Genomic DNA, 17,807 nt, shown 5'->3' with positions numbered 1-17,807 from the left:
TAAGCATGTGCTCTCCCATATGTAATGGTAAATATTTTTTATTTGTTTTTTGCTGGACAAGTGACAAAACCATAGAAAACGCTGCTGTGGTTGGCACAATTTGCCTAGCGCATTGGAAGCCTAGGCAGTAAGACTAATGCTTGACTGGCATACGGAGAGTGAACTACCTTCTTGCACCTGCCAGGGGCATTCTTGAGAAGCACGCTCAAGGCATTTTGGCTGGGGAAGATAGGTAGTTGAGAAAAACTGCATACCTGAAAGTGAGCAATATCTATTCCGTATTTGCACGGAAGACTTTAAACATTGGTGTTCTCATTAAAACACATTTTACCACTGAAAATAAAAGCTGAGTGAAATGAAGAGTTTCTGTCCCAAAGGAGGTTCCTCCAGCCCACATTTGTTTTCATTGCTGCTGGTAAGGTTTTTTTTTTTAAATGGAAATCCCTCAGAACTTCAGAATTGAATTAATATGTAACATTCTGATATTCCCTCAATCAAATTATTTCATATTAATTATTGAGCTGACCCCAAATATTCTGGAGACAGTTTAACAAGAACTGTATTTTCCTATCCAGGGCAGTTCCATGTGGCAGGTGTCCTGTAGGGCCCTTGTGTCCCATTCTCCCATAGGGGCCAGAGTATTTGGTCAAGCTGCTTTGTGCCAAAACCAGTCACGTGTCTCTTCGGATGTCAGGTGGACACTGACATTGATTCATGTGAAAGTATTTCCCTAGAGAGGGCAGACCAGAGGTAAAAATGGAGACTGCTATTGAAAGTAAACGCAGTGCCTGGAAAATACTGGTTTATGTTATGGTAAGTTCACACAAAAGCTTTTATGTTAAGTTTGATGAAACTAAACATGCCATTTTGAATTGCAATGGCTTAAAGTGAAGCATTTCACTGCTAATTCTCTGTTAGGAAAATGGAATTCTGTCTTAGAAAGCCACCCCGATGGAAGCATTCACCCAGCCATACTAAGCAGATCTGTTTCCCGAGATAGGTCTTTTGTACTTGCACAACCTTAGGTGGATTTGAAATACAATGAAATCACTAAGTGGAGTGTTATTTGCTAAGTCATTGTCTGATACAGTTTTCAGTGTCTTGCGTAGTAAGGTTACAGATGATCAATGGGGCCATCCTAAAATAATTCCTCTCTGCCTTTCAGATGGAATCCTTCAGACACTTGACAGTAATCGTTTCCTCACATACTCATCACTGAACCAAGCTAGACAGATTTAGCTTGTGCTAGCTAGACAAATCTGAGATTTCAGGATGCATTTGGGAGGAGCAGAGCATTCTGTAACTGGTGAATGTCTATATAAGCTCAATACAGAACTGAATGTAATTGAAGTCAACTACTGCATGCTGGTAAATAAGGTTCTGTGATGATGATTTCTTTATTTTCTTCTTTTTTTTTTAACTCTAAAAAAGCTTTCAAACCTTCATTAGCTAGGAAGTTCATTTGTAAATTTAAGCTCTTCAAATTTGTGAGATATCAGAATTGTGTTAATATAAGGTCTATTCTTCCTTTTGGTGCATTTAACACTATGAAAGTCTTTAGCTACACAGTAATTTCCCCTTTCTCATGTCCTGCCCTCCACAACACAGAATCGTATAAAATAAAACTGGAATGGACCGTGAGAGGTTATTTAATCCTTTCTGCTTCCACTGTCCCAAGACAAAATCAATGACATCTATGTGAGTCTTGACAGCAATTTGTTTAACCTGTAATTAAAGGTCTCCAGTGATGGTTGCTCCTCAGGCAATCTCTTCCAGTGCTTCACTGTTCTTAAATTAAAATAGCTTTTCCTAACATAAATTCTAACACTTTCTTGCTGTAATTTTTGCCCATTATTTCTTGTCCTTTTCAGCATAGGTACAAAAACAGATTGTTCCTTTCTGCTTTGTAGCAGCCATTTTATATTTGAACACTGTTATAACGTCTCCTTGCAGTTTTCTGTATGTTAAAAAGAAGCAATACTTTCAATCTTTCTTCTATTTTCTAGACCTCTGGTTATTCTCATTGCTTTCCTCAGGACTCTTTCCAACAGTCCCACTCCTTTCCTGAAGTGCAATTCTCCAAGCTGGACATGATCTCCAGCAGAGTACAGCACTGTCTCCTCCTATGTCTCCATACATTCCAGGATGCTTCATTCAATCCACCCAATGAATGACTTTCTGTGTATAGCTATTAAGAGTTTCTTTCTTCTGTCTTTTTTTACCTCTGCACTATACAGGCTCAGTGTAGAACATAGAATTTCCTCATTATTGTATATGCATGAATATTTGTAAAATACTGAAATATCTCCTCTATGCCCTTCTTCTATCCGGAGACGCCCAAGGTACAAGTTGCTTTTCAGGGCTTGCATGAGGTATGCCTGGGTCTATGGCCTGTAGCACAAGTAAGGAGCATCATAGCTGGCTGTCTTGTTTTTGCTGTCCTGCAGCTTTTATTTTTCTCTGTTACTAGGCCAAATGGAGGTTGAATAGAACATGCAGCAAGAGGGAAGTTCAAATCTGTGCACCTGAATCCCCAGTGAAATGCCTTAAATGCTTTGCCATGACACAAAGGTGAACTCTGCTACTGTCAAATATTGGTCAGTTACTTTTTCACCTAAATGTTAACAAGTATCAGCTAATTTTTAGGAACAGACTGAGAAATCTAAGTCTAATGTCTCAGAGCATTTCTTTTAGCTTTAGCAGTGAAGATGAAATCCCTCCTTGTCTTCACTTACAGCTTTTGGCTAATGAGCACTTCTGCAAAACCAATTCCATGACCTCAAGTTGGCCACCATGATGTGAGGAATATACTTTTGAAGATATTGAGTTTAGGTGGCTTTCTCACCATTGCTTGGAAAATCTGTGGAAAATTGAGATTTTAAGAAATCCAGAAATGATACCTTCTTTCCTGTGATCCCTTTCTTCACTTATTGCAGAACTTGAAGTTTCTGTAGCAAGGAAAGAAGAGGACTTGACACTTCCACTGCGAAAGAGCATTCATCCTCAAATCATAGTCCTTGCTACCACCAATTCTACTTAATCTTACTGCTGCCTATGCTGTGCCTTTTCAGTAGCTGAGGAAACGACTTTAGTCTTTGAGGCTAATATAGAATCCTTCAGCAGCATTTCTCTTGCAACTATAAAGGCTTCTTCTCCCTCTATACATTGTCATGACTTTTTTCACAAATAAATATATGTAATTTCTAATGTTCCCATCATGTTTGTCTCAAGATGCAGTTGTGGGGTCTGCTGTTCCCTTTGAAATCAAGATATTCTTCAACAATAGACCAAATGAATTAGCAGTCAGTGTATCCCAGCATAGAGGATGCAGAAATCCACCCATGTGATAAAATAAATTCTGTCCTTATTGCTACCCATTAAAAGGAAGGAATCCAAGAAGTAGGTCAGTTCACAACCCTGCTTTTCTGTAGTTTGAATGCTGCAATGCAACACCAAGAATAAGTAAGGCTGTAGAGCATTTGACGTTTCAGTCACTTAGCAATATTCATAGTTAACTCAAGAAGCAGCAGGCTCAGTATATGCAAAAAACATATTGTACAGATCTAGACACATATTAGAACTTCAATAATTAGCTGTAAAGCAACTTTTTTCCCCCTAAAGTTTGGAATCTCTCTCATTCATATATTTGGTTGGTTCTAAGGCAAAAAATCTTAGGTCTTATTCCAAAAAGGCATAGAAAGAAATGTTTGGTCTTTATCTTGGTATATTCCAAGGTGAAAGATAAGGCAGCAAGATGGACCTTGATCTGCCTTAATCTGTTTAAGCTTGCTCTGGATACCCTGTGAATGATTTGGATTGGTGTTAACTCTGCAGTAACTGTGAACACACTCCAATGTCCTGAATTCTCATGAGAAGCAGGGGCTTATTTTTTGGCTTAAAGGATAGTTGTGACCACAATGAAGTACTGGGTCCTCTGACCTCAGTACCTCTTAAGAAAACATTCTTATTAGACCAGTTGAAGAAATTCCACCCTACCTTTTTCAGCCCTTGTTTACTGGCACCTTGAATCTCTTTTCTTTCTCTTTCTTTATATCCTACTTCAGGGGGTGCTTCTCTGTATCTTCCTCTAAGTCTTCTGAAACTAAATCAATCTCTTTTCTGGAGTTTTCCATAAAACTTGAAGTTATTCAGAACCTATAATTGATTTGTAAGATGGAAAAAATTTTGTAGGGAAGCTTGAAATAGTTCTCCCTTACTGTTTAAGCCTTCTAGTCACCTTATTCCTATTTTTAGCTGAGTAAACACATGTTCTTTGTTAAACGTAATTCAGATGAAATGTAGGATCGGATTACTTTAGTCAACATAGCGCAAATCATATTTGAGTCTTCTTTGTTTGGTTTCAGTTACTTATCATCAATGTTCAATGTATTGTTTTTCATGACATAAATTAACTCATTCAGTGTGGTGAATGGTGAATGTCTTTGTTTATTACCTGAATACAGTTGTTATCCCACTCCCACTGAACCATCAAATATGTTTAGACCAGGTATGCACAGTCTATATACAGTTCTTTAAATAAGTATAGCAGCTTTAGTTACCCATCACTGAAGCCTTGGATCACTGCATACATTGTCTTTCTCAGACACAAAGTAAAGCTCTGTTAGCTGGTGTGTTTGTTTCTACTTGCTGGTTGGGGCAGGCTAGAAGCACATGGTTCTGGTAAACCAGTGGATAAACTGTAATTTATTAAGCTGCAGGAACTTGTCTGGTTCAGTGCAGGTGCCTTTAAGGAAGTCTTAGGCTCTAGGCTGAATGTTTCGCAGTTAGTCTTTCTGAGGAGTGATATGGGCAGTTGGTGAAGCGGGGCAGCCTGTGACAGAGAAAAGCAATTGGTGATACGCAGGTTGCAGTAGGTAAAAAACTTGGTTGAACGTCAGAGGCGTTCTTCCTAGCTAGCTAAACTTACGCAGCCTTCAGCTTATTGCCCTTTTTCATGGTGGTTCATGATGGTCATCTTCTAATTTGCCGGGCTATCAATGGCCATTCCCCTTTGGAGCATGCTTGTGTCCAGCCTGTACTGAAAACCATGTTTCTTGCTTAATAGCACCAACTTGGAGAGGAATTTTTATATTGGCTACTGGCCAAGTCTAGCACACCATTTTTCCTCACTTTTGTTGCTCCCTCTCTATCTGCATCTTCACTTGATTGCAGAGAGACGCTTTTCATCATTGTGAAAAGCCATCTGATTAGAGCTCTCATTAACCCACGCATGAAGCTTCTTATAAGTTTAGCTGGAGAAATTCCTTGAATGCTTCAGAATTGCAAAGTTGCCATTTTTAAGAAACCTCAAAACTAGATTGCTGATTTGTTTTAGCTCAGCTTAAAACAAACTCTTCTTTCTCAGCAGATTTAAAGAAAACGTAATTTACTGTATATCTTTTTATCCCTCAAAATGTCTCAGATATCATGGAATTCTACTGCTCATTATCAGAGACTATGTGTATCTGGACTATCCTGTCCCTGACCATCCATCTATACTTATCCAATTCATTAAACAAAGGCGTTGAACAGTCAAAATATTCCTCTGTTAAAGTGTGTTTAGAAGCAGTCCTCACGGAAAAGGAAAAAACACTTTTTTCATTGTTCTAATTTCATTTTTGGAATATAAAGTGATTTTAAGATTAGAAGCATGAAGGTTACTTTTCAAATGCTCTGTGCATAGCTTTTGCTAGTCATTTTTTTCCCCTTTCTCTTTTCTACCTTCCTTCCCAGAATAACTGTAAAGTAGATGTGTATGTCTGTACCAGGAATCATCTCCTTGACTCCCTTAGGTCTCTTGACCTTCTCTGATACACATACCAGACAAAGGATGAACTCAAGCTTGTCTGTTTAAACAGGCAAGATTGGCTTTGTTCAGAAAGCCATCTGATAAAAATGGACAAATTTATGGGCACTGCTTTCATTGCTTTGCTTACTTCTAAGCTGTTATGGAAGCCATGTCCCAGAGTGGCACCAGAAGACTATGTCCTAGTGAGGGACAGCTCTCTGAGTCAGTCATGGCCTCATTTGGAGTTAGAGGTGTGGGTTTCAATCAGTATTTTGGTATATCCGGAAGAGCCCGCAAGTTAGTTCAGAGATTGCTGGCAAAATGAGACTACAAGGTAGGAAGTGTTATGCAGATAATAGGTTCTACTGCTGGCAGCCAGCTTCCTCAGTGAAACATGAAAATGTTTCTTCTCTGGCTTGCAGCAGGTGACTCCCTAAGAAGCTATTTCTTGAAGCTCATATATTTAGAACTATAGAATCAAGTTTTTTGTCCTAGACTTTTTACTTACCTTCCTTTGTAAAGGTAGGTTGCAAGGTAGGATCACAAACATATAAAAAAGCCTCACTGAAAGCACTGGTGGCAAGTCAGACCAGAACTGACACAAGCATCTTCTCTTTTACCAGGCATTTTTAACATTTGGGAAGGATGTGTTTCATCTGTCCTGGAAAACTGCACTGAAGCATCTGTTGATTTCATTAAAACACAAAGTTTCATAGGTTATGAGGCCAGAAAGCCATTATGATAATCTAGGCTGATTTGCTATATAATTAATTCCTGTCTCACTATGTCTTTTAGAGAAGACAAGATACTATTTTAATTTAAAGTTTGCCAGTAGCAGAGAACACACCATAACCTGTAGTAAATTATTTCAATAGCAAATTACCCTCATGTAAAAATAAGTCATAGTATTTTAAAATGTGAATTTCTCTAACTTCAATTTCTAGCCCCTGGATCCCATTATTCCTCTGTCACATGGACTGAAGAGCCTTCTATTGCCAAATTCCATTTTCTGCACAGATACTCATAGATTGTAATCGAATCACTCTTTAACCTCTACTTATTAAACAGACTGAATTTGAATGTTCTTCACTATGGGACACGTAGTCCAGTCATTTAATTATATTCCCTTTTTTCATTCTTGAAACTTTGGTTTAAAAATTGAACTGCAGGTATCAGAAGCTGCCTTAGTGTTTCATTTCCCAAGCCAGAGATGCTGTTGTCTCTCTATTCCTGCTCAGGATTCACCTTGGGTTTACACCCAAGAATTATTTTTATCCTTTTGTTTATAGTGCTGAGAGTTCTGGTGTACCTGAGTATACATCAAGATCTTGATGCCCAAATGTTGTTGTCAATGACACCTTAAGTCAGCTGTGTGAACACTTGTACTTTTTCCTTAAATACAGGTGCTTTTTAAATTTCTCAAGGTAGGTTGTGGGTGTGAGGTTTTTTTAAAGAAAATGATGTAGAACAACAAACACTTGGATAATAGAGATTCAGATTGGGGTGGATCTGTTTCTCTGAAAGGATTGAATTCAGAACTCTTGTATCTATTCAACACCATTTCTCTCTCTTCCCCAAGTCTTCTGTTGTGCTTGCTTTTCTTGGTCTTTTCTTTGAAGCTTGCTCTCAGATCCTACATTGTTAGTGACTTTCTGAGTTACAACTAAATCCATGTAATTTTCTCTAGAGCCTTTGAAAGTCTCTGTCTCAAGGATTCTCCAGCTGTGGTACTGGTATGACTAATGAAATAGGAGGCAGTCTGCAGCAAACCTCAAATAAACCCAAAGACAGACCCACTGTGTTTCCCCAGAAGGGATGGGAATTGTTACTCAAGTATCAAATACGTGAAAGGGGGAGATGTAACCTTTATGTGGCTTAGCTGAGAGTTGGAAACTGATTATGTGTATATGATCATATTCCTTCTACCAGCTACCTGCAGAGGTTTCTGAAAGCTGAGTCATAGCTAGATACAGCCTAGCACCAGCCATCAATCATATGTTGGGTATTCTGTTCCCTTTCTGCTCCTATCATATGTGGAAAGGCTGGGTCAAGATACAGTTTAGAGCAGTGTTGGTTTGAGCAACTGTTAGTAGGCAGTTCTCCTACGTTAGGATCATTAAAGTCACAGTTCATTCAGGCCTGGCATTCTCTTGCCCACCAAAGCAACTCCATACTGGGGTGAAACCAAAAATGCAGCATTGCACAAAAGTCGTACCAGTCAGGGAGTCCTGTATGTATGGGCTGGCAGAAGGACTCTGTCCACAGGACCCCATTTCCAATTACCCTCTTTCCCAGGCTGTCCCTGCGGTGGGACAAGGATTAGACGGTACACAACCTACTATACATGTAGATTCTTTAAGAACATGAGAAAAGCCCTGGTGGGCCTGAAGAACAGTCAACCCATTTACCCAGTATTCTGCCTCCTATAGTGGCGGGTGCAAGTGCAATTTTGGGAGAGCGTGTGAGCATGGCTACTATCAGTGGTGTGTGCATTCCCCTTACGCTCCCACAGCATCTACTGCTTTTGGATTAGGATTATTAGAAGGTCCATCTCTTCCCTTTCCCTTTAATATCAGTTTGTGGACTTGCTGTCCATTTATCTTTCTGGTTCTTTTTGAGCCTGCAGATGCTGCCTGCTTCCATGACCTCCTGTGGCAACAAGTTTCAGAAGTTCACTACCCTCTGTGTAAATAAGTACTTCTAAAAATCCATTTTAAACTGATAATTTACAAGTTTCAGTAAGTGCCTCTAGTTCTATAATTGCCAAATTTGGCAAAGAGCAGTTCTACATTAACCTTCTCCATCTTCTGTAAACTTCAATCATATTTTTTCTCAGTCCTCTCCAAATATAAGAGCCCTGGCCTTTTTTGGCTATCCTCATAAAGCATCCTGCTCCATCCTCTTAATTGTTCTATTTATTTTCCTCTGTACCTTCAGCTCCTCTGTTTCCTTGAGATGCAGAAACAAGACTGCATGCAGTGCTCAGAACTAGTGTCTGGCTGAGGTGCACCTACCTCATTGCCTGGCAAGAGGGGGAGGCTCTAATGCACAGCCTTGCTGAGTCACTGGAAGGAGGTGTATGGTACGTCTAGCGAGAGCATTTGACATGGTTAATCCATAGAATGAAACTACTACAGTCCCACAAATTGAAAATATAGTTTATTTCTGTTGTGGATATTAACAGACTTGATGTTTTTGAAATCTCTGCGAGGGCAGAGTGCTTTATTGGGAAATGGAGCAAAACATGCTATTGTGGGTCAATACTGTCCTCTGCTGGGAGGAACTACAGCTTTGTGCCATGACGCCAAATGGGAATTAACAGCTGGCTTCTCCTTTCACTCTCATGCAGGGTATTTTGCCTTTGCAACAGGAAAACCTGATGCTGTGCTGACTGCACTGGGGAAATTCTCCTTTAATGCTTAGTGAAAGCTGGAAATTCTTTGCTTGCTACAAATGTGTTGAATGTGATTTCATTTATTTTTCATCCTGAGGTCACCTACTTTGGAAGCTTATCCCTCATTCTGTCTCTCGTTTGCCTTTTAATACTACTGCATGCTCATTTCTGACCTTCCTCTCCTATTTGTAGAATTAACTATGCATATCTCCTTTCTTTTCTCTTTTCATAGCAATTTGCTGGCAATGCATCCTCATAGCATTTTGAAAGCAGAAATCAAATGTGTGCGTACCTATATGCTATATGTAATAGACACAAAGTATTTTAAAGTAATAACTCCTTAGAAGAAATCAGAGTCTTCAGTAGTGTTGCAGAACATGAATTCAATCAAATTTGCGCTAGTTGCAGAAATGCTTTTGCTTGTTGTATGTGCCAGCCGTGGGTGTAGGAAGCACAAAAGGCAGTTGAGAGAAAGTACAGTTTACAAACATTTCAGTTTTGTGCCCTCTCTAGTTCCTGCCTCTGTGAGAATGGCATGGGGCAGAGAGGAGTCCTCTTCACAAGGCATTAATTCTCTACCTGTGAGAAAGAGAAGGGCAGGAGGTCTGGACTCCTGAGCAAGCCAGGTGTGCTCAGGAGTGCTTGCTTGTTTGGGACTCTTGGCTAATTTATATCCATGTAGCAACACAGAGGCCAGAGTTCTGGTCCTTAACCCAGAGAGAGTAAGAGTCCAGGCACTGAATATGTACAGGCTTTTATGTGTTAGCACAGAGCGCATTGGTTTCTTGAGGCGAGGGTAAGCTATGCAGATACCTCCATAGCAAGTTTGTGCCTGTAGTGATCTAAGATTTCTTGGTCAGAGAAATTTTAAGTCTTTGTTTTTTCCTGTAGCTCTTTAGGAGCCACAGGGCAATCACCAACAGTTCACAGCAACTTGCTTAAATTTTTTTGCCTCTCTCTGCTAGTAGTTAAGTGGGCTTATAGGAATAATAGAGAAACGACAGTGGTGGTACAGAGTTCCCTGCTGTGGCTAGCAGAGATGGACATGGAGGTTACACTTTGTTATGTATTTTGTGTGGGATTTATGCAAATATAACAGCATGATACCAGACACACACTGTATTTTATGTACAAAAGCTTTTACAGCAGAGTGGGCCTGTGGTAGAGTTAATTGTTCTCACTGTCCTTCAGTTAAATGTTCTCTTCTGCCTGTTTATCTGATCTATAGTCATCAAAAAGTACCCATTGCTGTCACTTCTATACACGCTGCTGGTTGTGCTCTCTCCCTCTGTCATCATGTCAGACTCTTGCATGGTCTCCTTTCTGCTCCCCACTGCCTTTTGGGAGAAGTTTATCTCCCATGGCTGAAAGTAATTGGGGTATTTGTATTGTATGCAGCATTGATGTATGATATTTTTCCTTGTGTCTGGCAGGTTGTTTATAAGAATAACGACATTCGTCTGGAGCTGTCTCGCTTGGCACGGATTGGTGATACTAAGATGAAGATCTACGGGGAAGTGAAATTCATATGTGAGAATGTGGCTACACTGGATCCCATCAGCTTTGAGACACCTGAGGCCTATATTAGTCTGCCTAAATGGAATACCAAAAGGATGGGGTCCATCTCATTTGATTTCCGAACCACTGAACCCAATGGACTGATCCTTTTCACCCATGGCAAGCCTCAGGAGAGGAAAGACGCCAGGAGCCAGAAAAATACAAAGGTAGACTTCTTTGCAGTTGAGCTTCTAGACGGGAACCTCTACTTGCTGCTGGACATGGGCTCTGGAACCATTAAAGTCAAGGCAACCCAGAAGAAAGCCAATGATGGAGAGTGGTATCATGTGGATATTCAACGAGATGGAAGATCAGGTAGAGTGATGTCTTTTTCTTAAGTAGATTTATCTCTCAGATCCAGACCTAGGGCTGTGTATTAATTCTCAGAACCTTCAAAACATGTTAGATATGAGTCACCTACTTACAAAAACTTAGTGTTGCTCCAGTGATGTTTATCCAGCAAAGCAAAGATGTGAATGGCTAGGGTTTTATTAAATATTTAGTGTGAACTTTGGATAGCACATCACAGAGGCAGTCTGTTAATATTTTATTCATAATCTTCAGATATTCTGGACCTATCTTGGCAATTACATACATAATTATAGTGATGACTTCTTTGTAGGCCACGGTAAGGTTTAAGATCCTTCAGAACCATTGTTATTTAGTTGTTGGTTTGAGAAATTCTCACTGATCTACTTTGGGTTTCTGTTTAAAAAGAAATTTAGCAGAAACCAAATGAAAACTTATTGCTGTGACCTAATATTACCATCTTTTTCTGGATCTTGTGTCTTTAAAGAGGAAGGGTTTGGGATCTTGTCATGAAGAAAATAGAAGTAACGGGCACAACCAGTGACAAAATTATGGCAACAAATCAACATTTCATCCTATTCTGTTTCCTTTAGTATCTTGGAGCTTTCAGCTAGGTTTCTTTACTCTCTCTTGGATGCCAAATTCTAGTCTTAATATCTGAGTCAGCATTCAGTGGATGTTCCTTTTTTTCCTCGCAGCTTCTAATTTTCAAAAATGTGTTTTAATTTATTTCTAATAATATACCTACCATGCAATTACCAAGCAGTATTTTGTTTGTTTCTAGTGCTGGATATCAAGCTGACATACTCATGATGTACACTGAAATTGTGTAAGGAAACAAAATTATCAAATACTGTAACATCATCTTGAGCATATGTGAACAATTGTACTTGAATTCTTCTTGAGCCATTGGGATCTCAAAGCCTGGCTGTATATCCCTTCAAAGGGAATTTTGCTTACATTTGCAAGTGGATTTGGGATTTGTCTGGTGATCTCCAGATGATAGCTTTAGGTCCCTAATTTTATGTTTCCAGTTGCTGAATGCCATCAGTAGAGAGAATGCAGTGCTAGAATTTGCTTCCCTTGAGTTTTCAAAAGAGCTGACTTGTAGATACCATGCAAAGCCTAGCTGTTTGAACAGGTCTTTGCCTAAAGCTAGTTTTTTCTTTGATGGTGTGAGAAGTTTCTTTGTATTTGGCATGGTGCTCTACTAGGACTTAGTATGTATGGTTATATATTGCTATCTCCTAAAGACATCGATAGGAACATTTTATAAAGGAAGCCATAAATAAATAAATGGACCTTTGATTTCTTTAGAATTGCTAAAATTTAATTAACTTCCAAGGATAAACTCAATTAGTGGCATTCAGTACTGCCTTCAGTTTTGCTTGCTCACTTGGGGACTGTGTGGTCCCTGGAGAGATAGCTGCAGAAGAAGAAACAGAAATGACACTAAGCTCTCTCCTAAGAAAGTTTGTAAAAACCTAGGAAGAGGGACACACATTCATTTGGACTAGGAGGGTGTGACAGACGGCATTGCTACTTGGTGGATAAGACTGTAGGACTGACTTGTTTGTCGTCTGGCAGGGAGGTTTGTGATGTTCTGGACACTGATTAGAGATAACATTTTGAAGTAAAAGCACTTTGCTCAACAAGAACGAACATATTTGTATGTTCTTGTCTTTTCTCTCTCTCCGCCCCCCCCCCCCCCCCCCCCCCTTTTTTTTAATTGTATTTTCTGCTGACAACGAGTACTGGGTTAATGGTCCTAGTGACTGATGTCTGGTCTCCCCAGAAAAACAGGATACTGGCATTGATTTCTTCACACCATACCTTTAGCAAGCATCTCACACTTTTATCCAGTGGCACTTTTGGTAGGTGTGAGAAGGAAGTTCAGGATCTCTCCTTGTTTAGACCTTGGCTTTTCTCCCAATGTGGACCAAAGAATAGTTACACCTTGGAGATTTTTTTTTTTTTTTTTTTTTAAATGTGGATGCCTGTCATCTAGAAACTGAACTGAAATAATGAACTTAACTCAATGTAGGCTACAAAACAGCCATTTGGGTTTAATGAGCTAGTGACCTAGAGTTCTGATTCTCATTACTAAAGCAACCAGGCCTTTATTAGGTGTCATCTCTCTCATTCTTCCTCCCATTTCTGTTAACAGTCCAAAAGTTCAGGTTCGCTGAGCTTAGTAAAATAACCTAAAAATCCAAATACTTCCTACTGCAATGTACTAAGGCAGGAGCACAAATTGTGGGGAAGCATGGCAGTCATGCTCAAATAACCTCTGGCATCTCTAGTCGCCTTAGGCTTTGTGTATGCTTTGGTCTGTGTTGGCTGCCAAAGCAACAAAAACTGTTTTTTCTCTCTACTCTGACAGAAGCTGACAGTGTGGACGTGGACACCTAGCATCCTGTAGCCTTTCTGTCCTTGGGGAAAGCTCCTACAAAGTGCCCACAAAACCTGTCACGGTTTCTATCTGGGGAACAGTGAGCACGTTACACAAGACAATGTTTTTGGCTGGTCATTGGCTACAAAACACCCACTCAGACACTAAAAATCTTACTGGAAGGTTTGGTCTATGGTTGCATCAGTGCACTGCTTTGTATACTAGCTCTGCCCTCAGTAACTGGGGTCTTTTGGTCTGTTTGTTCTTTAGCCCTGCACGAAGTGCCTAAGGGACTGGAAAGGAGATGCTTAGATGCTTCTGATTTCTCAAGATGGGATTTGATGTAAACAGAGTTGAAAACATGGGATGTGACTGCTCCTTCCGAGGGTCACTTCAGAATTTCTCCGTCTCAGCAGCTTGGTCTTAAAAGTGCTGTGCATCTGAGCTAATACCATCTCCTTACAGGAATAGTTGCAGGGTACAAAACACTGGCAGAAAGTTTAGGCTGCTGTGTAGCCTATTTCCTTTCATCATCTCATGCACTTTCTCCAGGTTTTACACTTCTCCTTGGTATCCAGTATTCTAGTATTTCTTCTCTCTCTCTTTTTTTTTTTTTTTTTTTTTTTTAACCTTTGTGGATTTTACAGGTGGTGGTTGTTTTCTCCATAGTAGCAGCTGTCTGGAGCTCAGCCCTCCAGTATTTTGGTTTGTTCTAGTCTTTTGAGTAATATGTGCTCCACATGCTGCTTTTGAGGAGTAACAGCAGAGATGCTGGAAGGGGGGCTGTGATCCTGTGGCTCCGTGGCATGCTGCCTTTATGACTGTAGGTGTATTGTCACATCTTCTCTTTTCTTACTTAGTAAAGGGGAAAATGTCTGCTGTGCTGCAGCTTGTTTTTACAAAATGATTCATCAAATAACTGTGGTTCTCTTTGAGCCTTTAATTTGTAACGCCTCTGTTGCTTCTGGCACTCTGCTACCTCTGACATTATTCCTAGATTATTACTGAACATCACACACATGAAATACCTTGTCTGTGTCATACATGCTGTTCTCTAAGAAGACACCTATTACAACTAAAGAAAAAGCATGTGTACACGACTGCACTTTCTCACAGAGACACAGAATAGAGCTAGCTATTAACTAAACTCTCCCACCTTATCGTAGGGGTGTATGATAAAAATGCAATGATGTGGAATTAATCTTAAAGCTTGGATAGTTGTCTCTGAGGACAGACTATCTTAATGACAAGGCAATTGGATGCGATGATTTATAGCTAGGGAGAGTGAATTGATGATTTTTAGCCGAGTGTCTTGTGGGCAGATGTCCCTATCACGAAAGCTGCTGAATGCTCTTCTGAAGAATACACTGCTCTGGGATGCAAGACCTGTGTTATGTTGCTTGTTTTTCTTTGGATGCATGGTCTGACCTTAAATAAGTCCCTTTGCTTCTCTGTAGCTGTTTCTTGTGTTCTGATTATATTTCTGTATTATATGTTCTGATTATTTTATGTGCTTGGACAATTTCTTGAAATATATGGGAATGGCGTCAGTGCAGTATGCCACATCTTGCTTGGAGCATATGGAAGCTACTACAGTTTTAATACTAACTGTTCTTCAGAGATAACCTTTATCTTTCTCTACCTCAGTTTTCCTATTTGTAAAATGGAAGTTAGAATACTTAACTTTCTTTGTAAAACCATGGAATAATTTCTTTTGGAACAAACTTCTGGAAATTTCTAGTCCAAACTCTGCTGAAATCTAGGCTTTCTTCAGTGTTGTGTCCATTTGTGTTTTGAATGTCTGCAGGATGGTGATTCCACAACCTCTCTGACGTTTCCATTCCCATGTTTGACCACCCTCATGGTCAAAAATGTTCCTTTCTGTGGAGTTGGAGTTTCCCTTGCTGCAACCTGTGATCAGTGTCTCTTGTCACTGCAAGTGCACACTGCTGACTCATGTTCAAATTGTTGTCTGCCATATCCCCAGGTCCTTTTCTGCAGAGTTGCTCCTTAGCCAGCTGGTCTCCAGCCTGTACTTATGTGTGAGGTTGTCCTGCTCCAGGTGTAGGACTTTGTATTTATTGTTGTTGACTTACATCAAACATTTCTATCAGTCCTTTGCTCCACCTTGTAAAGGTTACTGTGAATGGTAGCCCTGTGCTTCCTCCAATGCATCAACCATTCTGCCCAATTTGATGTCATCTACAAACTTGATGAGGGTCTATTTAGTTCCATCATAAAGGTCCAGCTTTGGAGGTACTGATGAAGTGTTTTCTGGAAGGGCTATGTGGTGTGAATTAATATGCTTTTACTTATCTTTTTTCTCTCCAGTTCTGATACCATCAAACTCCTGTATGTTCTCACTAAGTCTTTGCTTTGCTGGATGAATACCATTGAATAATGCTCAGTTTTTATATGTCATTATTTAGCTATTGCATTGTTAAGCTTGTGACCTTATAATGCAAGTTGGGGTACAGACACATGGAAATGTTTATGGCCTGTGGTTCAAGAGGAGAGGGAGCTGCGTGGGAGACACTGTCTGTGTTAGGAGTGCATTTGGGTCAGGAGGAATCTTCACTGTCCTGCACTGAACCTTAAACATCCCTCAGTTATTGGAAAAAAATGAACTAGACTGAGGCTGTAAGTGAAAGCGTTGATGTGTCCTTATCCTCCTCATTTAGGTACTATATCAGTGAACAGCAGACGCACTCCATTCACTGCTAGTGGGGAGAGTGAGATCCTAGATCTGGAAGGCGACATGTACCTTGGTGGGCTGCCTGAGAACCGGGCAGGGCTCATCCTTCCCACAGAGCTCTGGACAGCAATGCTGAATTATGGCTACGTCGGCTGTATCCGAGACTTGTTCATTGATGGAAGAAGCAAGAACATTCGGCAGCTGGCAGAGGCACAGAATGCCGCAGGAGTCAAGTCCTCCTGCTCCCGCCTCAGCACCAAGCAGTGCGACAGCTACCCGTGTAAGAATAATGCAATCTGCAAGGATGGCTGGAACCGCTTCATTTGTGACTGCACTGGCACCGGCTATTGGGGTAGAACATGTGAGCGAGGTAAGCTGAGTTTTCTGACCTCAGTTACACAGAACTGAAGGTGCGCAAGAGAACTAGAACAAAATCCAGTGTTTCCATGAGACTTTCCCCTGCCCTTGTTGGTCTTCCCAATGCTAAGTTCCAGTCTCCACAGTAGGAAAGATTTCTTCTCTGATCGTTTCCTTCCAGTCTTTTCCACCTTCATTTCATGAGCTTACCTTCTTCATCTGCCACTTCACTCCCTAAGCCTTCTGAAGACCTTGTCTTCAGGTTCCTGAGTTTCTTTGGCTAAGTATGGTTTGTCTCCTAAGGCAGAAAATGCTGCTGCATGTGAGAAGTCTCAGGCAAGTGACTGGAAACAGTACCAAGTGTGAACTTGAGTTATGGAGATTTTTCTTGCATAGGACAGATGATGTATCCCAGTTCTGTCTAGTCTTCCTCTTTTTTTGCATGGTAGGATTTCCTTGATGGCTGTTTATGGGTAAAGCCAGCCAATGAGATACTGTTAATAGCAACATGTCTCCAAGTTCACCTCTGATAAGGGAAATCTATAGGAGATGGTGGGAAGTTCTCTGCATCTTATTCTTACTCATTCTGACTGGTGGTTTAAAGACACATGATTGGAGATATGAGGCACAAGTAACGCTGCTACAGGCAGACAAAACATATGTGTTCTAGACCACATGGAAAGGAATTTACTAATTTAAGATATCCAAGTTATATATTTTTCAAGTACCAGGTGGTTCCATTAATTGTTGTTATCCTTATTGTGCTGGTGCCACCCTCAGAATGAGGTAGATGAGTGGTTTTAGATAAAAAAAGATGGGGCTAAGATCACTTAGAAAAGAAAATACTCCCTAGAGGGTGTTTTCTTATATTGAAACCAATCTTTCTGTTAATATTTGGCCATTAGCACTGAATTCTGGCTGAAGTGCACTCACAATACACCCAAGAATTAACTGTAAACCGTTAGCAGAGTCTCAGAGCTTTCAGCGCCTTCTTTCTGTTACCTTAATAGGCACCATGGCCTAATGATTATAGTACGTGTCTTAGAATTGGAAATTTGGATATTTTTGAGCTTCTGCCATAAATATTTGAGAAGCTCCCTTCCCATGCAGTGTTCCCCCTATGCATTTTTTAATATTGATCATAGTACCATGCTACTTATGAGAAAGAACGTGAAAGTTAGGTACAATGCATAAAATATTAGGCAGAATTGAGATTTGCAATTCATTCAGTCTCCAGAGGATTTTCTTTGCAGGAAGTTTTTGTTAATGACCAAAAATCTTCCTATAGACCAAATGGGGTTTTTAGGTTTTACAG

The 17,807-nt window shown here is 40.2% G+C and overlaps 1 protein-coding gene across 41 annotated transcripts in view; it reads left to right on the top strand.

Moving 5' to 3' along the window:
* Nucleotides 1-17,807, top strand: part of NRXN3 (neurexin 3) — a 1,038,943-nt gene that overhangs the window by 312,425 nt on the left and 708,711 nt on the right. For all 41 annotated transcript variants that reach the window (XM_030007362.2, XM_030007358.2, XM_030007356.2 and 38 more), the window contains 2 exons: nt 10,616-11,054; nt 16,122-16,505. In XM_030007362.2, coding sequence (XP_029863222.1) covers nt 10,616-11,054; nt 16,122-16,505 — 823 coding nt within the window. The remainder of the gene's footprint in view (nt 1-10,615; nt 11,055-16,121; nt 16,506-17,807) is intronic.

This window comes from Aquila chrysaetos, chromosome 2 (assembly GCF_900496995.4).
Source record: "Aquila chrysaetos chrysaetos chromosome 2, bAquChr1.4, whole genome shotgun sequence".
Classification (NCBI taxonomy): Eukaryota; Metazoa; Chordata; class Aves; order Accipitriformes; family Accipitridae; genus Aquila; species Aquila chrysaetos.
Note: the sequence above shows the minus strand (reverse complement) of the source record. Positions and strands in the feature narration are given on the sequence as shown.